Source organism: Lonchura striata, chromosome 9, assembly GCF_050655825.1.
Source record: "Lonchura striata isolate lonStrDom1 chromosome 9, ASM5065582v1, whole genome shotgun sequence".
NCBI classification, from domain to species: domain Eukaryota; kingdom Metazoa; phylum Chordata; class Aves; order Passeriformes; family Estrildidae; genus Lonchura; species Lonchura striata.
The window spans coordinates 25,903,513-25,929,188 of NC_140711.1; the positions used below are offsets into that span (position 1 = coordinate 25,903,513).

The 25,676-nt window shown below is 37.2% G+C and overlaps 1 protein-coding gene across 20 annotated transcripts in view; it reads right to left on the minus strand.

Moving 5' to 3' along the window:
* NAALADL2 (N-acetylated alpha-linked acidic dipeptidase like 2) overlaps window positions 1–25,676 on the minus strand; it is a 412,826-nt gene that overhangs the window by 143,455 nt on the left and 243,695 nt on the right. For all 20 annotated transcript variants that reach the window (XM_085587326.1, XM_077785540.2, XM_085587337.1 and 17 more), the window contains one exon: window positions 17,260–17,379. In XM_085587326.1, coding sequence (XP_085443452.1) covers window positions 17,260–17,379 — 120 coding nt within the window. The remainder of the gene's footprint in view (window positions 1–17,259; window positions 17,380–25,676) is intronic.

The following is a 25,676-nucleotide window of genomic DNA, read 5'->3' on the forward strand; positions in this document are numbered from 1 at the left end:
ACTATTGAAAGATCTCACTGATGCATCTTTTTTATTTCTGTAGCAGACTGGGTAGAAAAGTAAGATTAAGATACTGTGGGTATAACCAGATGCTGCTACCCTCTCATTTACCTACTGTAATACAGAGCATTTGGAAGGGGCTTGGTAACACAAACTAAACTCAAGGTGGAAAAAAACCACTTAAATACACATATCTTCATCTATATGCCACCCTTCCAAATTTTAAGTTTTCAACAAAGTAAGGTTTGGTTTCACCTTGTATTTTGAATACTGCACTTGATGTTTAATCAGGCTTCAGGATTCCCAATCACAAAGATCAAGGGATGTTCAAAGGAATTTGGAGGCAAAACTCTGTGTGAAGAGGTTTTGCCTTTTGCTGATCAACCCTCAAGGCTCTGTGCTAAGGCTGTAAAAGGGATGGAGGATGCAGCCAGTTTAATGGGGACCATAAAAAGAAACACATCTTTTCTTTCCAGCTCAAACACTGTCCTTGCCTGAGGAATAGCATCATTGTTATATTGAACAAACAGGGCTGGGAAAGGGATTAAGCTGCATAAAACTTGCAACAGCTATAAATGCATACACAGTGGTCTCATAAATGGCAAGCTATTGCCATAAAGGTCTTAGAAGGGGGAAAACATATTGCAATGGAATTTATCAAACTATTCCTGCCATACAGTGACATATATAGGAACAATACAAAATCAAAGAGCTGCTCTGTATCATCAGCTTAAGACTTTGATGTAGTCACTACCAGAGAAACGATAACATGAAGTGCATTTATTTGTGGAAAGAATCTGACAAGCATATCTAAGATTTGTTTAAGGCATTTTCTGTAATCACTTTTCAAACTAAAACTGGCTTTCACAAGTCTCAATTTTCAAAACTTTTCCCTTTTTTTAATTATCTAGAAAATTATTTTTAGGGAAGAGAGAGTCTCCTTTTGTATTTCTTGGATGTCCTACAGACTGTGGGAAGAAAAGCAGAAGGGAAGGGGAAGACACTTTACAATGTTAATCACAAAAATCTGCCATTGAGCAATGGGGCTGTAGGGCAGTGATGAGTCAGAGTACTTTGCACATCAGTTTACCATCCATTATATTTTTAAGTACATTCCTCTGCCAGGTAAGTGCTATCCAAGGACAGTAGTCACAACTGGTCACAAGCTTGTGGTGAGCTGGTTTTACTGGAATCCACACAATGACCTGTGGACAGCTGTGGCAGTAGAGGAAAAACCTTTGGAGACTTCCCCTCCAAACCAAAAATCATCTTGGTTTAATTCTGTAATCCTTGCACAGAAAAAAAAAAATTAACACCCTGCTCCTACATGTGGTATTGAGCTTATCAAGAACTGAATGTTCTGTCCCATACTTTTTCTTCTGTTTGCTGCCTGCACATCTTCTATACAGTTTTATCAAAGAAAAGTAATTTGTTACACATCAGCAGTTTTTAAAAATGGAATTTTTCACAATAGGATATTTGGACAATTAAACATAAGCCAGATATACTGGCAGTTCCCTGTACTAGATTTCAGCAACTTTTAATACAAATTGAGTGCATATTTTATTGCCAGATCTTGCTTACCACTGCTAAGAAATTCACAATGTTCAATCTAATTAAAAATGAAATTGAACTACAATTCCCTAGAAACAAGGGCTGATTGGACTCAATAAGCTTTACTTAATTTATTTCAGAAACAAAATAATTGAATTGCTTACAGTCCAGAAAAAAAGAGCTCCATTATTTGATGAGTATATAATACAAAGCCTTTCGTATTGCTATTGCATTCCTACGTCTTCAGGAAATACTACTCACTTCTAAATAAGCATGTAGAGGAACACTGTGTGCATAATAAGCATCATTAAATATGCCGTAAACATTAAAAAGAAACAGGCTGTATGAATGTCCAGATGAGCAACCTCCAGAAAGCCAATAGCATTTCCCTGTTCCCACTGAAACTGTTGTTTCTGATTATGTTTATGGTTATTCCAGTCTATGTTTAGACTCTATTACAGAGAGAATAAAGCTGAAGATCCATCATACAAAAAACAATTACACAAAGATATAATTATAATCTTGCTAAATCATCAAGAATAAACTGATTAGACCCTTTGTTGGATTTTATGCATTCTACCCAACTCTTAAACCAAAATCCACCGAACTGCCAACAGAGTCACAGACCAAAGTCAAATCTACCAACGTCCCCCATTTTTTTTTTTTTTTTTCCCTTATTTACTTATTTTCCTACCACTAGAGAAATTAAGATCAACAAGATCTGATTTTCAAACACTGCACCCAGCACAGGGCACTTCTCCCCCAGAAAGCTGCAATTTCAGCTTCCTGAAATTTTGTGCAGGACACAGAAAACCACAAAAAGCAGCAGCCACCCTGGGGAGGTGGCTGCAGTTCCACTGTGCCTGCAGCCACTCTGCTCACCACAAACATTTGGGGCACCTGCTCCCAACCTCAGGAGGCTCTCAACTCTCTGCAATCTTTTTGTTCTTACTCTGGGCTCCAGCAGCAGGCTGGAGATATCCCAGTCATGGGATCACAGAATGGTTTGGCTTAGGAGGGACCTTAAAGCTCCTCTCATTCCAACCCCCCACGAAATATCAGCAGGAATAAGGGAGAAGATGAGCAGAGAGCAAGGGAAATACCTAATTTGTATAAACACCCCTCACTGTGCCTCATATGCAGTGCAAACTCATAACATTTGATTCTCTCTACAATCTTTTCTCAACTAAAATGTAAATATCCTTGGGGTACCTGGAATATTTTCCAGTACCAACACTGGGAGTTAGAAGTGTTGAAATGAAATCAGCAATGTTGAAATGAAAATGGCCCAAGCCATCCTTCTGTCTCAAAGATAAAAGTAGAATTATGACTTTTCTAGCTCCAAGGGTGTAGCTGCTGTATGGGATCCACCAAGGCATCAACAGATGCTCTCAGAACCCACAGAGCAATCAGACAGAGATTTGCAATTAAGGCGCATTTACTGCCCCAAATGTTAGATTGTTAAAACAACAGCTGCCTTCAGTGGACCTGTGCAAAACCAATACCTATTCACTTTTATTATTATTATTATTATTATTATTATTATTATTATTATTATTACAATTCTTAACCGATTACTAGTACTAGAAAATTCTAGTGTTTTGCTTTGGTTTTTTGTTAAGTAAAAAAAGTACTCCCTGCTCAACTCCTTCCTGGTCTATTACATTGCATCCAGGTTTCATGCTTTTAAAAAATAATGCCTTGGATGTAATATAACAGTCTTTTGAGACTGCATAACTTTGCTATGTATTTTTAAATTTACATCTTATTTAATTTTATGTTTCCAAGTAGACATATAAAGATACAGAGTGTGCTATACGTAAGCCTTGGGCATATCTATATATCAACTAGGAAAAGTGAATATTATTAATTGGTTAATTAATATTTTAGCTTCATTTATGGAAAAGAGCAGTGTTTAACTACTTGGTTAGCATGGCTTTAAGTAAATCAATACTCAGAATTAACTTATTTATCTTCCTTATTAGAAAAACAGTCACAAACTAGGAGTGATAAAAGAAATGATCATAAAGAATGTGCCCTAGTGCATGAAGTCATTTCAAGAACTATAAATATTAAAGAAGTTATTATAAACCTTAGCAATAAAAGTCCTTTATAAATTATCAGTACTGATTTCTGCTCCTAAGCTCCCCTAGAAATTCCGAAATTAAAAATTAGGCTAGACTTGATTGTGTTTCCTCACTGACATTTCAGAAACTAGAATTTTTTTCTACAAGAACTTATCCATGAACTGTGCTAGACAGAACATATCATGAATGCATCTTTCCTCCTGAACATCAAGGTTTAAAGTGGAATATGTAATAAACTGAAGCACCACTTAATATATAACTCTGGTGCAGCACAACTGCGGGCAATCTACACAAAGGATACAACAGCTGAAAAAGCCAACATGTGCAGCTTTTGTGTCTTCCTAGGTCCTTTCTTTTTCACTGCTTTCCACTCAGCACATCAGTAAAACAGAGCTCTGCCTCCTCCTGTGACCTACTAAATAGCCCATTTCACCAAAATGAAATAGGAGAAAGAGCTACATGAAGGAGGTCCAAGGTTGAAGCACTTGATGAGAAGAGGGAAGGCAGCTGGATTAGTTTGGCAGTCACAAAGCACTACAAAGTCATTAATTCACCAGCAGTTAGGGGAAAAAAACCAACAACCCCCAGCTCCTCTTCAGTAACATCAGTCTACAATTAGTTCCAAAACATCAATCCAAAATTATGTCCTTCTCCTGTCTTAAAAAATAAAGTGAAAAATATAAAATGTGAAAAGTATGTCCAACTTGCTGTCACTAAGATTTTTTTCATGTGATTAGGAAAGGAGGACCCTCATAACAAACAAGGTCATACAAGGGTGGTTAAGAAAGATATGGTAGTAAAACCCTTGCTCTGTCACTCTTCTCAACTAGGTCATTGACAGCACATTATTTTTATCTTTCTCTGACAATTTTTTGGGGAAGGAAAGACCAAAAGAAAATATCTTTTGAAACCTTGTACATTAAAAACACAGTTCCTTCTGATGGGCCAACAGAAAAGATTTAGCACCACTTACAGCTCCTAGAGCTCCACTAAATTTTCTAAATGACAAACAGAATACTGCAGTTATAAGATGAATGAAAAAGAAATACAATAAAACTCATGATCAATCAACATCTGTTACACCACTGTAACTCCCAAGACAACTTGCAGAAAAAGCCTTTAAAGAATATACAACTTCACTCTGAGGGAAAAGAAAAAAAACAAACTGAAAACCATCACAAAACCAAACAAATGCCAAACCAAAAGCCTCCAGCTTAAAAACCCAAATAAAAACTGCATCTCAACACCAAGTTACACAACAGGACCAGGTAATGAATAAATGGTGTGACACTGAACGACGACCACAATCACAGGCCCTGGTGTTTAGCCCAGGTCAGAAATCTATAAAAAATCAAGGAATATTTCGAAGTTCAGAACAAACATTTTATCTTGCAATAAGTTTGCAAAAGAGACAGAGTGAAAAAAAAAGCTCCACAAACAGAAATTTCTGTTCTCAGCCATTAATTTCTTCTCTTTGTCGACTGACAGTGGTGACTAATTTTGTACTTACTATTGCTTCTAACTAAAAAGGTGAAAAGGAAACCAGTTCAGGGTTACAGGGCAAAATTACTTTTGCATCACTTAGTACTGGAAAATGCATCTCTATCCATTCTGTTTAGAAAATTGGCAGTTACTGAAATCCTCGTGCCTAAGCCTGCGTTTAACTTTAGCTTTACACCAAAGTAACACCCTCAATGTCAATAACCCTTATTTGGTAAGAAACTCAAAGTCAGGCTTTGTGACCTTTATTTGTTGGTCTCCTCTCTCAAGTAGTAAGTGACTGGATGAGAGGAAAGTGCCTCAAATTGCATCAGGAAAGTTTCAATTAGATATTACGAAAAATTCTTCACCAAAAGGGTTATCAAGCCTTGGAAAAGGCTGCCCAGAAGTGGTGGAGTCACCATCCCTGGAGGGATTGAAAAGATGTGAGGATGTGGCACTTGGGGACATGGTTTAGTGGTGGGTTAGGGGAGGGAACTTGAGGATCATAAAGGTCCTTTCCCACCTAAAGGATTCTGTGATTCACTGTGTATGAAGCTAATTCTCTCAGGGGATGGAAAAATAATATACACATAATTGTTATTATTATTTTTGATAGCAAATACTAAAGGTTAATCCTAAAATAGACAAAGTACACAAAGATAGTTAATTGTAGTGATAGACACTATTTAAACAGGGAAACTAATTAATACTCATCTTTCTAACAAGGGCCTACACAGTTAAAATGCTTAGAGCAGGATGACAGGGGTTTTAAAATCAAATTTACCTTTTAGAGGTTTTGCCAGCATCTACTAAAGTGTCCTTTCACACAAGATTGCTGAGGAGAATGATCTCTTCATATGCCATTCTATGAAGATACTGAGTTACAGAGGCGGCTCTGACAGTAAAACCCTGATCAGCTCTTTGCTCCCAGTATGATAATCTTTGATTATTAGAAAACAACTTAACACTTTGAGGGCTGTCTTGGAAATATTTATATTAATTTCATCTCACAGTCATTGATGTTCAGTTCCAGACTTACTATTTAAGACCTTTTCTGCAACAAAATAACATAAATTTTCTAGAAAACACTCTTTTGGAGGGATATTGCTTCATATTGGGTTGGATTTTTTTCCTTTTCAAATTTAATGAGATAACAGATAATTATAGTAATGTTAAAGACATCTTTTTTCCTCATCCTTTACAAACAATTTCAGAGGCTGAAGAAATCATGGTGTAACACACCTTGACCGCGACACACTGACTAGCTTAGTTCAGGAATAAAAGCTTAAAATGTGTTTGGGTGTTTTTTAAGAAGCATAGATTTGTTAAGAACTCATCACACTATCTATTAATCTTGAGTCCAAGAAAAAAAAAATCTTTCTAATACCCTTAAAGGGTGAAAACTAATGTTTAGCATGCAGGTGGTACCTTCAGAATTCCATCAGTTACTCTGGGCTGTTCACATTTAGATTGAAGCTGGAATATTTTGTCTATCTTTCTTTTTTTCCCACCTCATAATAAATGGTAAAGCACTACCAGAGTTTTATATGCCTGGTTTCCAATGTCCAATTCTATATCAAGAAATGTTTAAGTATCTACCTAGAGGACCTCATCACCAAAAGCTATTGCAGAGATAAACAGACTCAGAACTGAAATATCCCATTTCACAGAACAGGCATGATTATAATTAAATTGCTCCAGACACATCCTCCACTTCAGGGAGTCAAGACACCTATGATTGCCAATAATATACTTGGACTCCTCTCAGGTATTCCAAACCAAGAAAAAAATAGATTTTGCTTTGAATGGGACTGTTCTAAGGCAGGAAGAGGAGGCCAGATCCCAGCTCTCCTAATAGATTCCAAATGCTTTCTTTGTATCTCCTTTTTAAGGAACATTGCAGCACCTTACCATGGTAAGTGTCAGTAATTTCTACACAGATGCTCCAGACTAATTAAACTCTAATGTCTCATAAAGATTTCTTCAGCCTGTAATCCAAGAATGGCCTGAACCAGCAGATTTGGGCTTGTCTTTTTTTCTTGTACTCCATAATAAGAGGAACAGGAACGGGACGTGCCCAGGTGGTTAAGTGGATTAAATGTTATCATTTTTCCTCTGAGATTACAGTGGAGGCCTGACTGAAATGAGTTGTCAGGTCAGTTCCCCAGTGGACATTTTATAACATAAACCCATCACATATAACTGAATACTGATATAAGAGGCAATATAGTCAATTCCCACTCCAGGGAAAACCAAGATTGACTCAGAAGTGAAATATATGCTTCCATCTTATTGAAAGGGAGGTCTCTCCAGGTCACCTCAAGGTCACCTCTAAGGCTGTGTGCTAACAATTCTTGTGCATAATAACTGACAGTGGGAAAATACAAATAACATGTTCAACTATCAGTGCAGGCACTCCTCCAGCCTTCACAAAGTGCAAACACTCTGTCCTCCACCTAAAATATTACCTGTACTTACACATAACTGAGCTGCCCTGACAGATCTCAGCCCATGCACATTCTGTGGTTATTCACAGTTACAAGGCTTCCCTGGGCAGCTTTGTGAGAATTTGGGTTTGCTTGGTTAAGGGTGCTTTATCTGATGAAGAGACTGATTTTTTGAAGAAATCTGAAAGTACAAGTGATGTGAAATTTGAAACAAACAATGAAAAATTGCACCTTAAATTAGTCAAGGAAAGTAGCGCCCAACATTTTTTCCTTAAGGTTCCAGTGACTGTGATCATGTGATTTTTGTTTTCTTTCCCAATGACCATAAGGAAGTTCAAGAATCTTTTTATTTGCAACAACCCTGATTGATTCTATATATCAAAAAGCATTCCAATCAATGCTTTTAAAAAAACCAAATAAAATTAAAAAAAACCAACAAAACAATTACCATGAATGAGCACAACTCCAAATATGGAGAATTGCTCTCAGAAGAGTATGTGCAATACTGAAATAAAACAAAAAAAAGCACAAATAAAAACCCCAGAAGCCAAATACAAAAACCAAACTCACTTAAAAATATGAGAATGTAGCAGGATAACATACAAAGGAAGCTGCCATTTCGCTAGGTTTAGATCAAGAGAAAACAACAGTCTAACTTTGTTGCACATGCTGTTTGTGAATTATTCACTGAGATGTAAAGAGGGAATTAAAATGTCTGAGTTCTCATATTGAAATCTTCTCCTGTTAAGTGAAAATATGTTCGCTGTGGTAGAATTGCCTTCTGCACAGAAGGTTAGTTTAATGTTTTGGCAATCGAAACAAAATATTCCAAGTGGTTATTGCTGTACTTGCAAAGAGGATGCTAATTATATTCATAATGATGGACTTGGTGTTTTTCTTTTCAAATTCATGCACATGCATCAAGAGGCCCAAATGGCTAAGAGTGAAATTTTGACTTTGGTGTTCCATGGCATTCTGCAGTCAAAGAGAAAATTAAAAAATATAATGCTAAAAGCCACCTCTTCCCACTCCATGGAGGACATTCAGTTATATATTTTAACCATCTATGGTCCACAAAATCCAGCTACAGACAATCTGAAAGGAGCAATTCAAGTAATCCCAGGGAAAATGATAAAAATTGTCCATAGGCTGCTTATTATAGAATGTAAAGTATAAATATGTATCCCTACTTCCATGGATGGAAATCAAAATGTTATATCTCAGCATCCAGCAAGTCCATGTTTCTACTCAAAGTTCTGATCATGTGGCAAATTACAGGTGTATTTGAAAAGGTAGAATTCAGACTTTCATGCAGAAATCACAATTGTTGATTTTGTGAACAAATTCTCAGAGTTGAGTCTCTAAAGCCACACAGAACCAATGCAAAAATCAAACCAAGGTCTGGATATCCTGAAGAGCCACAAGGCATGAAAATCATTCTTGAATCGAGTAATCTGTGACATTCTGGTTTATCAAATAAAATACTGATTCTAGGAATAGAACTGTTTACTTCTATAATCTTCTAACTCTTCTATAATCTTCTAAATGTTTTACATAAATACTTTATTCAAGAATAGTGACTTTTGATACCTTTCAAACCAGTTTCTCAGTTCACAGATATGTAAATAAACTGCAGTCTGAAATGAGGAGAAAAGACTTAAAAGAGCATAAAATGTCAGAGAAGAATAATAACTTCTTAATGAAATAAGAAACCAGCAGCTACTTTAGAACATGCCATGCAAGTCAAACCCTCTAAAGAATGAGGGCAGTACTTATATAACACTTGTTGCCTGAAAAAGATGACCTTTTCCTCTGATCACTATTCCAAAAATATCGAATATAAGCAGGAGGTACCATGCTGGCCTTTCCCTCTCCTGTGCAAAGCTGTTGGACGGGGATGCTCTGGATATTTTACATACTCACCCTTCATCCCTACTCCAAGACCATGGAGCTTCCATTTTATTTTCCTCCTTTCTCAGCTGCTGTTGAAATGTGCTGGAAACACAAGAGCTGGGAAAAGGTCCTGATAATTTGTCTGTCAGTGGCTCTTTTGTGAAATCCAAGCTCTACTAATGCAAAAGACCAGCTCAATTCACATCTTGGGTAGGAAAAAATAATTCCCTATATGAGCAACAAAAGAAGGGCCAAGACCACAAGCAAAAGTATGACCAATCCATCTGCAGGATGAGCAAATTAAGAAAGTTTGGATTTTCTGAAGGAAAGAAGTGGTGTTGCCCATTGCCCTGCACACAAGCAGCTGATCATGTGTGGATTTTGGGTACAAGCTGAGGCAATGGATATCTTTGCTCAGCTCTGCTTCAGAACAGTTGCCTCACAGCAAATCCATTTCACTTGACTTTGCACCATTGATCAGGACATAGAGCTCACTTGGTAAATTGGATAACTGCATTCACTACTCACTTTTTAAGAGCTTGATAAAATAGAAAATTATGCTTGAGTTTCGTACCTCTAAAATCAGACAAGGGCTTCAGAAGACTCCACAATGAATTCTTTATGACAGCTCAGCTATTGTCCATGTTTGAATGGAAGCCACTTAGTGTCTCACTCAGGTTTATTGCACTAAAAGGAGGAGATCTCCTCTAACACTTTCCCCTCAGGAAAGAGAAATCCATTATGGGAGCTGGACTAATTTTTCAAAGGATACATTCAATACATGCAGCAAATGTGCAATTAAACAGCCAATTGAGTGTATGAATATTTAGAATCACTTCCCCAAGAGAAATAAAAGCATTTAGGGTTACTGAAGAGAACAGGACTAAGCACCGAGTCAAATCGGGAAGAATTCAGTGTTTGATTCACCAGGAGGACTTCAGAAATTTCTGTATTGACATAGAAGAGAAAGAGAATAGGAACTACAGCTGGGAACACCAGCAGTGCCTTCTCAAAACATCCAGGGAAAATTGTGTGGCATCAGTAATGCAGAATAATCAATACCTACTTTTGGTCATTAACTTACATTTCCCCTTGTTTACTCTGCTAATAGCACATCTGTCCTTCCATGCAATCAAATCCAGGGGTTTGTAAGCAAAAAGGAAATGATTAATAACCAGAAGTCCCTTTACTGATGCAAACAAAACGTTAATTACTCAAGAATATTGACAAGTTGTACTGTAATTATACTTCCTTCCAGACATCAATTGCTTTTCTCCTACCCCACCCCTTATATTCTTCTTACTGCTTGCAAGGGCAAATTACTTTTTCCCATTTCTACTGTAAAAAGTGGACTGAGAATTCCCTCTTTAATTTACTGCAGTGCACTTGACTAAGGGGATAAGAGAGCAAATTTTTGTCAACTATTTCATACTCATGTGGACAGATACAGATTGGATTTATAACTGCACTGGCACTGTTTCACTTTTAGGTGGCACAGGTCACAGTACATCATCCTTCAAATGCTGGATGAAGTTGGAGAAAAACTGACATGCTCAGCTAAAAATTATTGTGGATACTAACAGCCTTCTAGGAACTGAACACAGGAGCTCAGTGGGACTTGGTTCCAATCAGGAACACAAAACCACTTTTTGTGACTTTCTATTTGACTGCTTTTTTAGTTATCAACTACAGATTTCCCAAGTCAGTAGGACTTCTTGATTTTTCTTTCCTACACTGAGGGGAAAATGTATCACAATTGGTACTTTCAATTTGTTTTTTACCCAGCTGTGTTTAAACTAAGTTTACCAATAAAGAATTAAAATATGACTTCAGGATGAAGCATTAGGTCATAAATCTGCGCAGAGAAACTTGATTTTTTAACTCTGGTACATGTCCTCAGTGGGCTGGGGTGCATTTCTTAGTCCACCCAACCCAGATCAGATTTATGATATGCAGGCAGGGTGTCTCCAGGCTTCTCTAACTATTATGGTTTGTTGCTTCTGTTCAAAAGGAACATGAAAGCATTGCTATCAGTGAGAGCAAGAGGAATATAACTGAGAACTGTGTCTACCAATCTCTCAAATATCTCACTTTCTGATGAAGGTAGGCCAATGGTCTTTCTTTGAAACAAACATAATTTTTTTCAGTATTCATTAAAGAGCAAAACAGCTTCTGCAAGATTCCATGAATCAAAAATCAGAAAGTGATTCAGAAAGAATCATTCAAAACACAGGACTGATGAGTGTGAAACCTCAATTACATAAACAATTTTTTGGTATACATTATTATTATAGTGCAGTTTTTTTGAAGACCTAGGTAGAATTTGCCAACATAGGAAGTAGAGAAGAAATGCAAAGGGTCCATCCCTTAGACTGTGTGATATCTCACAGATTAAAGAGGCTGTTTGAGGAAGGGGAAGGTTAAGAACATGAGGACACTAAATCTAGTCTTTGGGGGAAGAGAAAAAGGACAAAGAATAAAAGCAAGTAACTCAAAGGAGAGAATTCTGATAAATTCAGGGGAGACACAGGCTAAGGAAAAAGGATCACAAAGTCACAAGTGCTTCCTTCAAGACAAAATAAGAACTAGCATACCCTGTACAAATATAAACTGGCTACTTAGCAAACTCTGCACAACAATTTGAATGAATCAAGCTCAATTCACTTTGGACTATCAAAAGAAACTCAATTTTGGGAGCTGAGCTGAGATTTTAAGAGGATGGTAAATTAGAAAATCTGAAAAACATGATGCTATAACGTCCAGTGGATGTTACTAGATAATCCCTTCAGATCCAGATCCCCAGGTATAGTTTTACATGTTTCTATAATTTTTATTTATACTGCCTATATCTGTGGCTGGACTTTTTGAGAAGGGCTTTAGAAAGGGATATAATATCATTAAAAGTCCCATAGCACTCATATAGGGAAATGTGTGTATATAAAGACTTTAGGAGCCTTGGAAAAAATTCTACCATCCAAGAAAAGGTTACAAAAAACCCCAACCAAAACCCCAGTGTGCTTAATAATGAAATGTGTATCAAGTGTTTATGTTCCCTTTAAAATGTTTGGGTTTTTACCATGGTTTTTATTTGTATATTTTTATATGCACACGCTGTGTGTATGTATATAAACATACACACTTATATTTGTGTATCTCTAGGGATGGAGGAAGGAATGGAAGGAAAGGGAGGGTCCTCGTTAAATGGAGATTTACAATGTAAACTAACATCTTCACAACTGTATTTGCTAGCCATAAAAAGTACCAGAGGGAAGGAAATAAATTGTAGAAAAGTGAAATTACTTTTTCCAAAGTAAACTTATTTAAAATTAACACAGTTATTAAAATTGAAGCCTTTTTGCAAATTACCTTTATTCTGGAAATCTTTAATATTTTCTATTTAGTGAAACCTTATCTTTAAGGGCCTGCCAACAACCTCTGCATAAACATCCAAACCTCCAGATTCCCAAACTTTATGACAGTTAAAAAGCAATTTTATGAATATTTATGAAGGCAGTAAGTTATTAAAATAAATAAAGATATTTACACAGTAGAACAACATCTTCATTTAATGGATGTGGAAAAAATGTTAATATGTGAACATTTTAAAGATGAAGTGGTTTGGCCTTCAGGGCTTTTGTTACTCTATTAAAAGTTAATTTAGGACAAAAATTATGGCTTTTTCACGAATTGCAACCCCTAAAGATTAAATCATGATCAAGGCGCACAACATTTTTCAAAAAATGAATCTGTTAATGACATTTCCAGAGGCTGGATATTGAAACCACTGTGCAATTCTCCCTGAGAAAAGCCTCCTCTGTTTTTTTAACACACTCAGAGCAGTGGCACACACTCAGATATGCTCTAGGGCACAGGAGCTGGGTGCCACCAAGGTGCTTTTGCCAAATCTTTCTGCCACCACACATTTCACACTATTAGAATATCTTGTCTCCAAACACAGTGGGCAACTCAAGTTGCTCTTTCTCAAGAAGGTGCTCTACACCACATGAGTGATTTGCTTAATCACTGGTAATAAACTTCCCATCTTTCAGCAGCCACGAATTTTCCTTCTAGCCAGGACACCAGGAGACAGTCACCTTCAATATCAAGGTGTGAGAAAATGTGGTTTTTTTATGGCAATTCCCCGCAGAAGTTTTGCCTCACTTCTACATTTGTCTCATTCCAGCTCCCTGCTTAAGAAAACTCTTTTTAAATCCAGCTCCCTCTTTATTCAGCAGCAATCCAGATCTTAAAAGTGTCTCAGACTAGTCACAAGATCCCTTCAGGAGATGTTGAAACAGCTGGAATTTTTTCCTTCTGTCAGTTTTCCAGCACTGTGAATTATTGTGGTTAATGAGACCAAAAAGACTTGGTTTTGCCAAGTTCCCTGTCACATGAGTGCTCCCCAGGTGCCCCACAGCTCAGCCCACTGCCTCACTCTGTCTTGCTGTAGGAAATTGCCACTCCAGGTGCTGGGCATAGTAAATTCCTGAACCTTTCAGCTGCATTTGAAAAGGATTCTGCCTTTGCAATACTCTTGCTTGCTCCTTGAAGCATTTCTACCATTTCCATTCCCTCATTTTTGTATTAATCCACAATAAAGTCTTGCTCACTAACTGATCTTAGTGCCCTAACAATGGTGAAAACCCTCTCAAACCCCTACTCCTCTCTAATATTTATAAATATCTAAAATACATAGCACTTTTTCATCCTTTTTTTTTTTTTTAATTTAATCACAGCAATATAAACCAGTTGCTTTTTTATTTTGTTTTGGGTCTTTTTTCCCCCACAGAGGCAATGTTGCAATAGCAGATACCCTGCTAGAAAGGCAGGGTCCATGTTCTTTCTCTTTCTAGCTGTAATTTATGATGTGGCTGAGGTAACACGCTCTTTGTTTGAAAAAGTCCAGCCCAAGGGATCAGGATGTGTCTCTGTGGCTCTGGACAGGTGCCACTGCCAGGGCTGCTCCCCTCTCACTCCCCCTGAGCAGAAACCACTGATCCAGTGGAACAGAAACACAGCACTCCCAGTGAAATCTGAAAATCATATCCAATTACAAAAATAACTCCAGGTCAGATTTCTGCAAATCTTGTTCTCACAAAGCAGCTTAAATTTATGAACCTTAAGAAATTTAATCAGAATTACTCATGTTTAAGACTAAACTGCATATTTTAACAGCACATTAACTTCAGGCTTTTCTGCCTACTCCAAATTCCCTGTACATTCAAATTTCAAATTACTCCAAGCTCTTAATTCTGTTGTTTCCAGTGTCTAAAGATATGAGAGATGGGCACAGTCTGAAAGACTGAAAGTAGAAGCTCCAAATTATTTTCAACTTTAATCCTCCCCCAATTTTGTACCTTATCCAATCTTCATAAACTAAATCTACACTGCAAAAATACTGTTGCTTATACAACTATTTTTCCAAATATTCAAATTTCCATCACTTGGACTCATTTCTGTAAATTAGCCCCTTGAACATGAAGTTCTTTTCTACCAGCACATCCTTTCTCTTAATATGATGTAAAGACAAAAGAAATGTTGTTCAGTTTTCATGGTGATTTTTTTCTGCCAGCAGTAGTTTATTATTTCTTTCAGGTTTTTTCCAAAGAACTCAGTATAGAGAGAAAGAACAGAGAAACATTTTTTTTAAAAGACAAATTAAATACACAAAAGGGGAAAGCATAAAAAAAAAAAAAAACCCACAAGAAAAACAGCAGTAAAGAGAGAAAGACAAAAAGCATAAATGTGCAAGGGAGATACAAATGAAAAATAGAGACATAATTAGAAACTGTTATGAAGATGGAACCTCAGTGCAGGGTCTATAATAATAAGACTCCAATCCAGAGTGAGATACTTGCATAATATAAAATAATAACAATGAAAAAATTAAAGGAAATTAACACATGAAAAATACAAGTAAAATACAAAAAGTGGAAAGAAACCCACTAAGTGTAGATGTTTATATAGCCACAACTCTCTTATGAGCCAGTGCTCTGTTTTAATGTGATGTAAAATCAAGCACATGGAAGGCAGAGATAAGGAGAATATAGGGAGAGGGAAGTATCAGCTGAAACAGAAATGTGAGACTCAGTAAGTACAGAAACATAAACATTAGTGGGGAAAAAAAGATACAAAGAGTGGATTCAGCAGAGAGATACTGGGCTCATTTAAACCAGCAGGACTTGCAGTTTAAGGCAGTATTTCACATAAGATATTCCTTTGGAAAGGAGAATCTACTTCTGATAATCTTTTACACCTTTACTGATAGTCACGAGCAAAGGAAAGCTTACAATTATTCTACTCCCAAAAAGACAAAAATTATATTCTGAAAAATAATTATATTCTTTTACACATATTATCTTTTAGAAAGGGTGGTTTGGAGCCTCAAGAAAAAGGGTAAACCTTCTGTGAGGAGAACATGGAAGTAGGTTTGGGTGGTTGTAATTTTACCTCAGACCCTGAGCACACACTGGAGTCAGTCTCTGATCACACCACACTTTGCTTTGTGCTGTATAACACACTCTGAACGTGCAAAAGTGATTCTTTTGGGGCACCAGCAATGCAGCTAATGCACCTCAGCCACTAAACAGCACATCCTTGGGACCAGGTTACAGCCAACCCACACAAAAAGCTCCTGAGATGTGCTTTGTCCTCAACACTTTCTGGTTTTCTCTTCTCCTTCAGGCTGCTGGGTAATTCAGACACAGTGAGTGTTCACAGGAACACAAATTGCTAAAAAGTCCATCTCACAGACAGTGCTGCTACAGCAAACTTTGCATCTTTATCAAATCCCTGCTTTATGAGCCCTGATTGCTGTTTCATTGGCTTTGTCAGCAGAGGAATGCAGGATCAGATCTATTGTTGGAAATGATGGGCAACAACTGAGTCCCAGCAATGACAACTGACCTTTCACAGGCATAATTAAATTGCATCTAAATAATTTAAATAAACAGCTGAACCTACTCCGTTGAAAATGGCATTTTTATTGAGACAAATCTTATTCCTATAGAAAAAAAAACATTAAGTGCTTATTTTCTGAGTCGGTATTGAAGTCCTGGCTGGGCTTTCCATGGCCAACAGAGCAGGTCCTGATTTACTTAACTGCAAGATCTGGAGTCCCTGCTCTTTTATAATTGCTTTTGTGAATTGGGAATGAATTGTTTAAGCATTTACTGAGCTACTATACTTTCTGTATATTCTGAAAGTCAAACCAGCGATTTTGTTTATAAGATATTTGCAACAGAAGGCAGTTACTGGATGTTTAGAGTTTAAATGTGGTTTAATATGTTGAGTGGTTTATTATGTTTAGTGCAAAAGTGGATTAGTGAGCTCCTGCTTTGTGCTCTCTGCCAGAGCTGGGGTTGGAGAGGATGGATACACATGCACCCATGTACACCCTCTCCAGACACAATCCCCTCTGCTTTATTAGTTTTCTCAGTGATTTCTTTGTTTGTCAAAAGGCTTCTAGTACACCCAGAAAACATAAAGCAGAGTCGTAGGGCACTGCAAGATATGCAGCAAAATAAACAACTCTAATACATAAAAGGCACTGCAGAGTGACAGTGGTGAGTACTGAGGAAGCATCTGGGTGTAAATAAGTCCAGACTTACTGGGGAAAATGGGAAAATCTTTGTTTTTGTATTGTGAAACTGAAAAGAACCCAAAAGAAAAAAGAAACAAACAACAAACCAGAAACACACCCCCAAAAAAACCCCAAAAATGCAAACAAACAAACAAACAAACAAAAACCAAACCACAAGCCACCAAAGGAATAATTCAGCTGATGTGTAACTAACCTTATAAAGCAAAGGTGATTGTCCAAGCTTCAAAAGTGCAATTTTTTTGGTCACGTTTGTGACAGCTTGGATCCGGATCAGGTCATCCATGGTCCCATACTGGACATCAACAAGCTCTGCCTGCAAAGAGGAGACAAAATTCAGGCTACAGCTACAACCACATATCTCTGAAGGTGCTCCCTGCCTGGAAACAAAGTTGTTTGCACAAGCACAGGCAACTGAGCAGAGTCCTGCAATTGCCTTACCCCAGCTTCTGATCAGCAACATCTGTAATAACAAAGACCTTCAAAGTTCAATCTGACAGGTAATTTTTTTGCAGTTTTAATTCACAATTAATAAGCTATGATAAACTGCTCCCCCCCTTTTTTCCCAGTGGTTACAAGAGGTGCTGATTCTGATAAGAAATTCCCCTCATCAGCTACAGGAATTTATTTAAAATGGTGTAAAGGATACTAATTCACTTTTGTTTATTTTCTTAAAAATAATCAGTCTTGTAAAGCATTTCAGGGAACACTTGATTTTACTGGTCACTTCTGAAAATACATAGGTAACACAAACTCCACCAATACACAGTTTTATTTTGTGATTCCTGAGCAATCTTACCTAACTACTGCAGTATTTTCTTTTAATCCATCAGTTATCAAAGCATTATACTCAGATAACTACAGTGATAACAGACTATGCTCTACATACTTTTATATTTATACATCTTTTTCAAATTATTTAAGAGTCACTTTGATCTAAAAGTATTTAGAACATGAAGATTTTCAGCTCTTCTGTTAGGACTCTGGAAGAAAATATAGAACAAGTTCTAAGTTATTATTAAATGTCAAGCACTGACAGTAATGTAAAAATATTTCAAGATGAGTTCTCAAGTATTTTTTTAAATCTATAATTTAAGAATGACCAAGGGCATTTTTCTCACTCATTCATAGCAATAAATTCTGGTAAAAACAAAGTAAGAGGATAATCGGTCTTGTACATTACTATTTTAGAATGTTATGGAGCTCTCAGGACATCACTGAGGACGTTCTGGATCCTCTAAATCCGTACCCAGTGCTCACATAAAACACAAGTACAAGAAGACACAAGAATATTACATCAGTGTTAAAATCAGAGGAGCAGTACAAGATGGAAAAGTTTTCTCTTTCAGTTCAGTTTTGCAACTTAAGTATGGATTCATTGCCAAAGGCAACAGTTCTGATTTTGGGTATCCCTACACAAACTGTTTAAATTCTAGCAACAGTTGTTCTGGATGTGTAGGATGTGTGAAATTTCAGTAGATTCCTGAACATGGGTATTTTAGGAAAGCATTTACCCTTAAAAAACTGTATCTGTGTGAGTTTGCATTTCAACATTCAAGTTGAAACCATACAAAAACTTTGCCAAGATTCCTATCTGATTAAATTATTCTGAATTTTTCAGAAAAGTTTCCAAGTCTGCAATATGTCATCAGTGTTGTACACACCAAGTATGTGGAAAGGCCAACCAAAGTTACAAGGCACTTCTGAAGAGGCAAACATCAGATTTAACAACAAATAATGAAATGTAGAACAGGAAAGCTCACACTTCACACTGCTTCATCTGAAATAAATTGGGGTTTGCATAGCTAAAGAACTAGAAAACTATTTAGCCAATATAATTATTTTCCTCCATAGCCACAGTATTTGAAAAGCAGGATAAATTTAAGCAAAGATTTCATACTAGGAATAGGTATTTTATGTTTTGCTTAATCTCATGTCTCCAGTTTTAAAGAATCAACCTCAGATATAGAAAGGGTATTTACCAGGGTGCTTAAGTTCATAAGTTTTTTACTGGTTTCTGTAGCTCTTATCTTCATTTTAATTTGTACCTACACATATGTCATAAGATACAATGGCTATTAGTGTCTCAGAAGTCATATGTCCTGAAAGGTTATGGGAGGTGTTATCTAGGTTGATTTCTAGGGATTCCTTTATCTAATTCCTTTGGACCCAATGCCTTCCTCACCTGTTCTCCAAAGCAAAAATCAGGGCTGTCATTATTTGTATGAGAGACAGCACACTGACTTTCCTGAGGCAAAATCAATACCCAAACACGAAGATCATGAAGATAATTTGTTTCTCCAGGATGCCTGTGTGGAAATGAGCTCCCTGCCCATCTACATTGATGTGCTGCTGCTCTGCACGTCCCTTTGGCTCTCTGCTTCTCCAGGGTGCTATCCACTGCTCTGGAAACAACAAAACTACATGTTTGCACAATTATTAATGCATTTAGCAACTGCCCTTGGACGTTCTTAGTTAATTTATGGATGCAAACTGCATCTTCAAGGGAAGCTCACTGGTCTATCCCAGGAAACACATGCTCAACAAGAGAGGCAGAACAGGAGGCCCTGCAAAAGCACAGCTCATTTTTTAATTATGTGGAAAACAGAAGTTGACTCCCTGCTGCCCCAAATACTCTGCAAACCATGTGCTTTGCTTCAAATTTTAAAAGTTAGCCCCAACACCAAAGCTATTAAGTACATTCATATATTGAGAGTACATGTAAGAAATTGCATCATGAAAGAGCAGATGGGTGGGATAGAACAGAATTTCATGGGCTTTCATCACACATCTTCCACATGAAATATAGATATGCTAAAGCTCAGAGGTTGTCACATTCTGGATCAGCATGTATAGACTAGCACCCAGAGGTCTGCACAGCTTATATCACCTCTAACTCCAGCTAAAACGACAAACAAAAATTTAATTAAATCTTCTCTTACCTAAAACTACATGTGGCTCATCTCTGGCCAAAGGAAGTCAATAATTCACTGGGAGAGTTTAGAACGAAGTCGTAACATTTTGGCAATACAATCCAGAAAGTAATAGGTATGCATTAAATTATAAAAAAAGATATGCAAATTATTCTTATCCCTTCCTCTATTCTGCACCTGAACACTTAAGTAAAATTTGTAATAAAAAGCAAAATGCTTTGCAGTATTAATGAAGTCTCATTAAATACAGTACAGCAATACTAGCTCAGAGTAGTCAGATTTGGTTTTATTTAGTGGACTGGGACACAACTAATTGGGACACTAACTTCTAATATAAAATTAAATTTAGAAAAAATACAACTTCAAAATAATGCTGTAGAATCCTACTGAATCCAGACCTTCTATCTTCCTAATAATCCATTCAGAAGCTGACAGACTATTTATGATGCATGAAGGCCTGTTTTAGTCACAACATTTCTAATACCTCCAAAAATGAATAAAGATTAAATTTCCTATTATTTCTCTTTTCTGTTTTTAGAAATGCTTACAACATGACATAATCCTCATTTTACACATACCAGCTTTTTTAAAAGCAAAACACCCCACCCCCAACTACCCATATTTGATAAACTGCTTTCCTGTGGTAGGATAATTCTGCTCAGAAACAAAAGAGGACTCATCCTTTTATCAGGTGCTGAAAAAGAGCACTTGTCTACTTGCTTTAGCTATGCCACAGTAAATCCTCTTACCCTAAAACTGGGAAACTGCTAAAGAATGAGTTGTTTTATCCATCTGAATTAGGTACTTACTCTTCAAATCATTTCAAGCTATGCTGTTTGAAAGATATGACTATTTAGGAGCAAATTGTGATGTGCATTGTGGAGTTCAGTAGTATTCCCCCATGCATGAAATGAAGTAGGGATAGGTAATAAAACAAACATTTTTAGAAAAAGTAATTATTTTATCTTAGGCGACTTATTAGTTTTCTAAGTCCCAAGATGATGCTCAGTGAGTTGTAAACATTCTATCTTAAAAATTCTAACAGATTCGCCCCCCGAAACAGAAAAGACAAATACTCTAAAAATGACACAATCAAGACAGTCAGCGATTTTTATCCTCATTTCTTCTACTTATCTCCAAAATGAAACAGAATGAAAGAGTATACTTCACCCAGTCATGGATGACACAGAGGAAAATAGGTCTTGCAAAGGAAAAATATGAATAACCATATGAAGCAGGTGGCAGCTGGGGTCTTGAAGATGCTGGATGCTATTTTTAAACCTTGCTTTCTTGCAAATTCTGAGGCAACTTTAAAAAAGTAAGATAAATAGGATGAAAATAATAACAGAAATATGTTTGTCTTACCACATTCTCATCAGTCCATTTGACTGAGGAGAAGAATTTAATAACAGAGTTATACATGTGTATCCAACACACTGCCTGAGAGGCAGATTGTGGCTGATTTACCCACTAGGCAGCAAAAAGACCCAGGGAAGAAACCACTGAGGAAAAACAAACAAACAAACAAACAAAAAACAAAACAAAACAAAACAACCACAAAAAAACAAAAACAATAAACCCCCCACCCAAACAAACAAAAAAACCCAACACAAAACTCAAAGGTGAGGATGGGATGTTTCCCATCCCAGGAAGGGATGTTTCTAACCACCGAAATGAGGATGCAGCCACTGCAGATAAGGAGTCAGCTTTTAAACTGAGCTCTTCAAACCTTGGCAGAAAACAAACCCAAAGCAGCATGGCTGTGGAGAAGTGAAATTTTCACCACAGAATGGCTGTGGTGAAAAGTCTTCTCTTCATGCTGCCTGTTGGTAGTGTCACAGTTCAGTAATCTCAAATGATAAATTAATTTTATCAAATACCAAGCTCCTCACCCATATTAATGAAGAGATTCTGCACAAACAATGGGGGGATCTCAGGCCTGGGGAAGCTGCAGATATGAAAATGACACAGTCAAGCCTCATATTCTCATATTCACAATTCCTGCCTACCCACCAAAACAAAATAGATGCAGAAATAGATTCCCTAAAGAAACTCCAAGTATTGAAGAAAACTAAATATTTAATGTTAATAAATATTGTTCATTCCTTAGAATTAAGATAATTTCTCCAAAAAGCACACATGTAATTCTAGAAGCATCAACCCTCAGACTCACTACATCCCCTCCTTCCATCCAGGCCAATGCCCTTCACTTGTCCTTCAACGTTCAGCTACTATTTCCAGGTTGTTCACAAAATAAAGGCAGCAGAAACATCCCATGCACAATCAATCACAATTAAATAACCTTCAACTAGTCATCCTGCCTAAAATAAAACTCCAAAATATATTTGCAAATTGTATCTGAGAAGGCAACAGTCTGCAATCAGGACATGAGACAAACTTTAATTAAACACATCGCTATAATTTATTTGCACAGCTCTGAAATTGAGGCTGAAGGAAGCATTCAGCAGAGCATAAAAGTAAACTCAAGCTGGTTGTAGATCAAAGCTGGACATCAACAAATGTGAAGAAAGCTGCAAATATAAAACTAGCTGATCTTTAAAATTATAGAAAAGCAAGAAAGAGAAGGGAAGATAAGGGAGATGTGCCAAATCCTTTGTTGGTGTAAACTCTGCTACGCTTTCTGACCAGAGCTGTTCCCATTCCAGCCAAAAGCATCCTTCAATAATCAGGGAGCCACAGCTGTGATTGCCACCACCAGGGTCCTGCTCAGCACACCAGAGACAAAATACCCATCCATAACTATCTTTTATATACTTACTGTATTTCTACAGAAATGTTAATATCCAAAGTTGTCTTTCAACCTTTTTCCTTCAACTTGGTTCCAGGCAAGAAAAGTGGCAGAGACTGTCTGAGCCCCAAAAGTAAATAATTATATATCTGGATTAACTGAAGATGATTTTTCTCTTTTACAAGACTAAGAGGTGCTTCTGACCAACAATATCAGGGACGATTTAAATCAGAGAACTTCAGACTTGCTTTGTGTTTTACCTACAAGCCCTGCTCCTCAAACAGATTCATGACATCTTTTCTTAATGGTTGCTAGCACTTTATAGAGGCTTTCATTTCTTTGCTTCAATATTCCTGCTCCTACAACAGAATTCTGGAGCATTTCAATGCAGTATGACTCACAATGCCAGCTTACAGTCAAGAAAGGGTTCTTGTGTCTAGATTTCTTTGCATTACAGTGACAGCTAAAGCTGCAATTTATACTAAAACAAGAGAAAAAAGAGATGTCCTTTAACCTCAGCTGGATGGAGCTTGGCCTTGCAGAGAGGTCAGTCACAGAGACATTTCATGTTCAGCCTTCCCCCTGGTCCTCCTGTCCACATCAGCCTGCAGGGCTCTCCTGAGCTGCTCCCACAGCTTCCCTTTGCTGGTGCAGAAGCATTTTTGGAAAGACACTGAGGTTAAACTTGTTTGCTTCCCTGCTTCTCACAGTTTATTGCAAGACTTTTTTCCTATCAACTCTGAGGGAGACTGAATCAAGATCGAAGCCTTTTTATAGCCTACAGAAAAGAGCTCTTCTGTATTTTATGGTTACAGAGCCCCAAATATATCTGAACTGCTGCAACTCAGTTCTCTTATTTTTTTTCTACATTACATTTTCCTATTTTAATTTTCATAACCCCCCAACTCTGTCCCCAGTCATATTCTTTGTGTTTCCCAAAAGGCAAAACTAGTATTTGAATATTACTTAACTCATGATACCCAGCAAGATATTCAAACAACATATTAGGGTAGGTTTTCTTCACATTTTCTGTTTTCTAACTTTCTATTTTACATAATACATACAAATCTAGCTTTTCAAGTTTTTGCCATAAAACATTGTTATTTTCAGACACCTTAAACTGAAGTTTACTTATTTTGGAATCTCTCAGAATAATGCCTTTTGTGACAAAAAACCGAAGGGCACGAGATCATTAGATGCCTAAAATACTATCAGAAATATTATTTTAAACTTCCATTAAGCAGTGCTGGTTGTCACTTCACTAGTGACAAAATTTTAAATCCTAATTACCCTTTCTTGTATGTGTTTAATGTCATTTATATCCCTCCCCTTCTGAGGAGTTAACTGCAAGGCTATTTAGTAGCATCAGTCTCTAAAGCATAAAGTCACATTGCTCATACACTTACACTCCTAAGAAAAAAGAGTAATCTGTATTTGCCAGCCTGCTTGGTTTAGCTTATTCAGAGGTAATTATTCATGCAAATATACATTTACAAATTACATAGACTGAGGATAAACTAAACAAAACAGAATTACTCAGCTGTGATGCAGTATCTTAAAAAAAATAAATCATAAGCTACATATGTACACAGGAAATTATAATGGTGTGATTTAAACTTGGCCTTAAAATTTTCAGGGAAAGGGGTTTATGTCAGAATCCATTCACATTGTGTCTGAACTCAGCAAATTCTCAAGGCTTGGTGGAAATTTCCTTGGCTTCTGTGAAACACAGGGAATGAACACAAGACACCCAGAGGCTGCAGAATGTCCTCCCTCAGTCATTTATATCACACTGGATTAAAAGCAGGCATTGCCTCCCAGAGTAGCTACAGGCATTAAGCCTTTAGAGAAGAAGCTTGGAGCTCACAGAAGGTGTCTAAAATGTCTAAAATCACTTTATCACACCCAGGCTCTGCAGGACAGCTGTGGCAGGGATGGATCCACCTCAGCTGGGCAGGAGAGGGACCAGACTGAGCTGGGGGAGCTCTCTCTATGAGCTATAGGAGCTGTACCCACATGCCCAGAGTAGTAAAATCATCTCCTGGCTGAAATATCAGCTCCTGAGAACATCCTGGGAATGCAAACACCACCACAAACAGAATGTGTACAACTGCACTGACACACTACATGTGCTTTAGAATCTAAGTAAAATCAAAATATTTCATTTTATAACTTGGAATGCATTTGATATTTTAATTCCTCAGAAACAGGTGTTTCAGCTTTGTCCAACTGAGTCACTTTGGCTGCATCAAAACAAAATGTCCAGAAACCAGCCTACCATTTTCAGTCTTCCAAGCTGGAATTCATGATTCAGAACTGTGCTGCTTTTGGCTGGGGTACAATTAATTTTCTTCACAGTGCTGTTATGGGGCTGTGTTTTGGATTTGTGCTGAACACAGGGGTAATAATGGAGAATTTTTGTTATTACTGAGCAGGGCTTGCACAGAGCCAAGGCCTTTTCTGCTTTCTCTGCTCCAAGTAAGCTGGGAGTGCCTGGGAGGTGACACAGCCAGGACAGGGGACACAAAGTGACCAAAGGGACATTCCAGACATATATAACAATAAAACAGACATCCACCACAAATAGGAAAATATTCATTCATATGTACAAGAGGAGGTCACCCACAGCATCAAGAGAACACTCAAACTTTCAAAAATGTTGGGGAGAACTCTTATTTTCTAGATTACAACAAATGATCTTTCACAAAGTACTTACAGCCCTTTCTTGGCCCAACATCATCCACTTCAACATAATCAGGGAGATGGCCAACCATGTAATGATGCAAACACAAATCTGAGTGTTAAAGCAGCATTTGAGCAAACAATTCTCAGAAGCAAATATGCAGTTGTGAAAAGGAAAATGACATCTTTTCCATCTCCTGTGAATTCTGTTGTTTTGAGTCATTGCACAGATTTATAGGTCTCTAAATT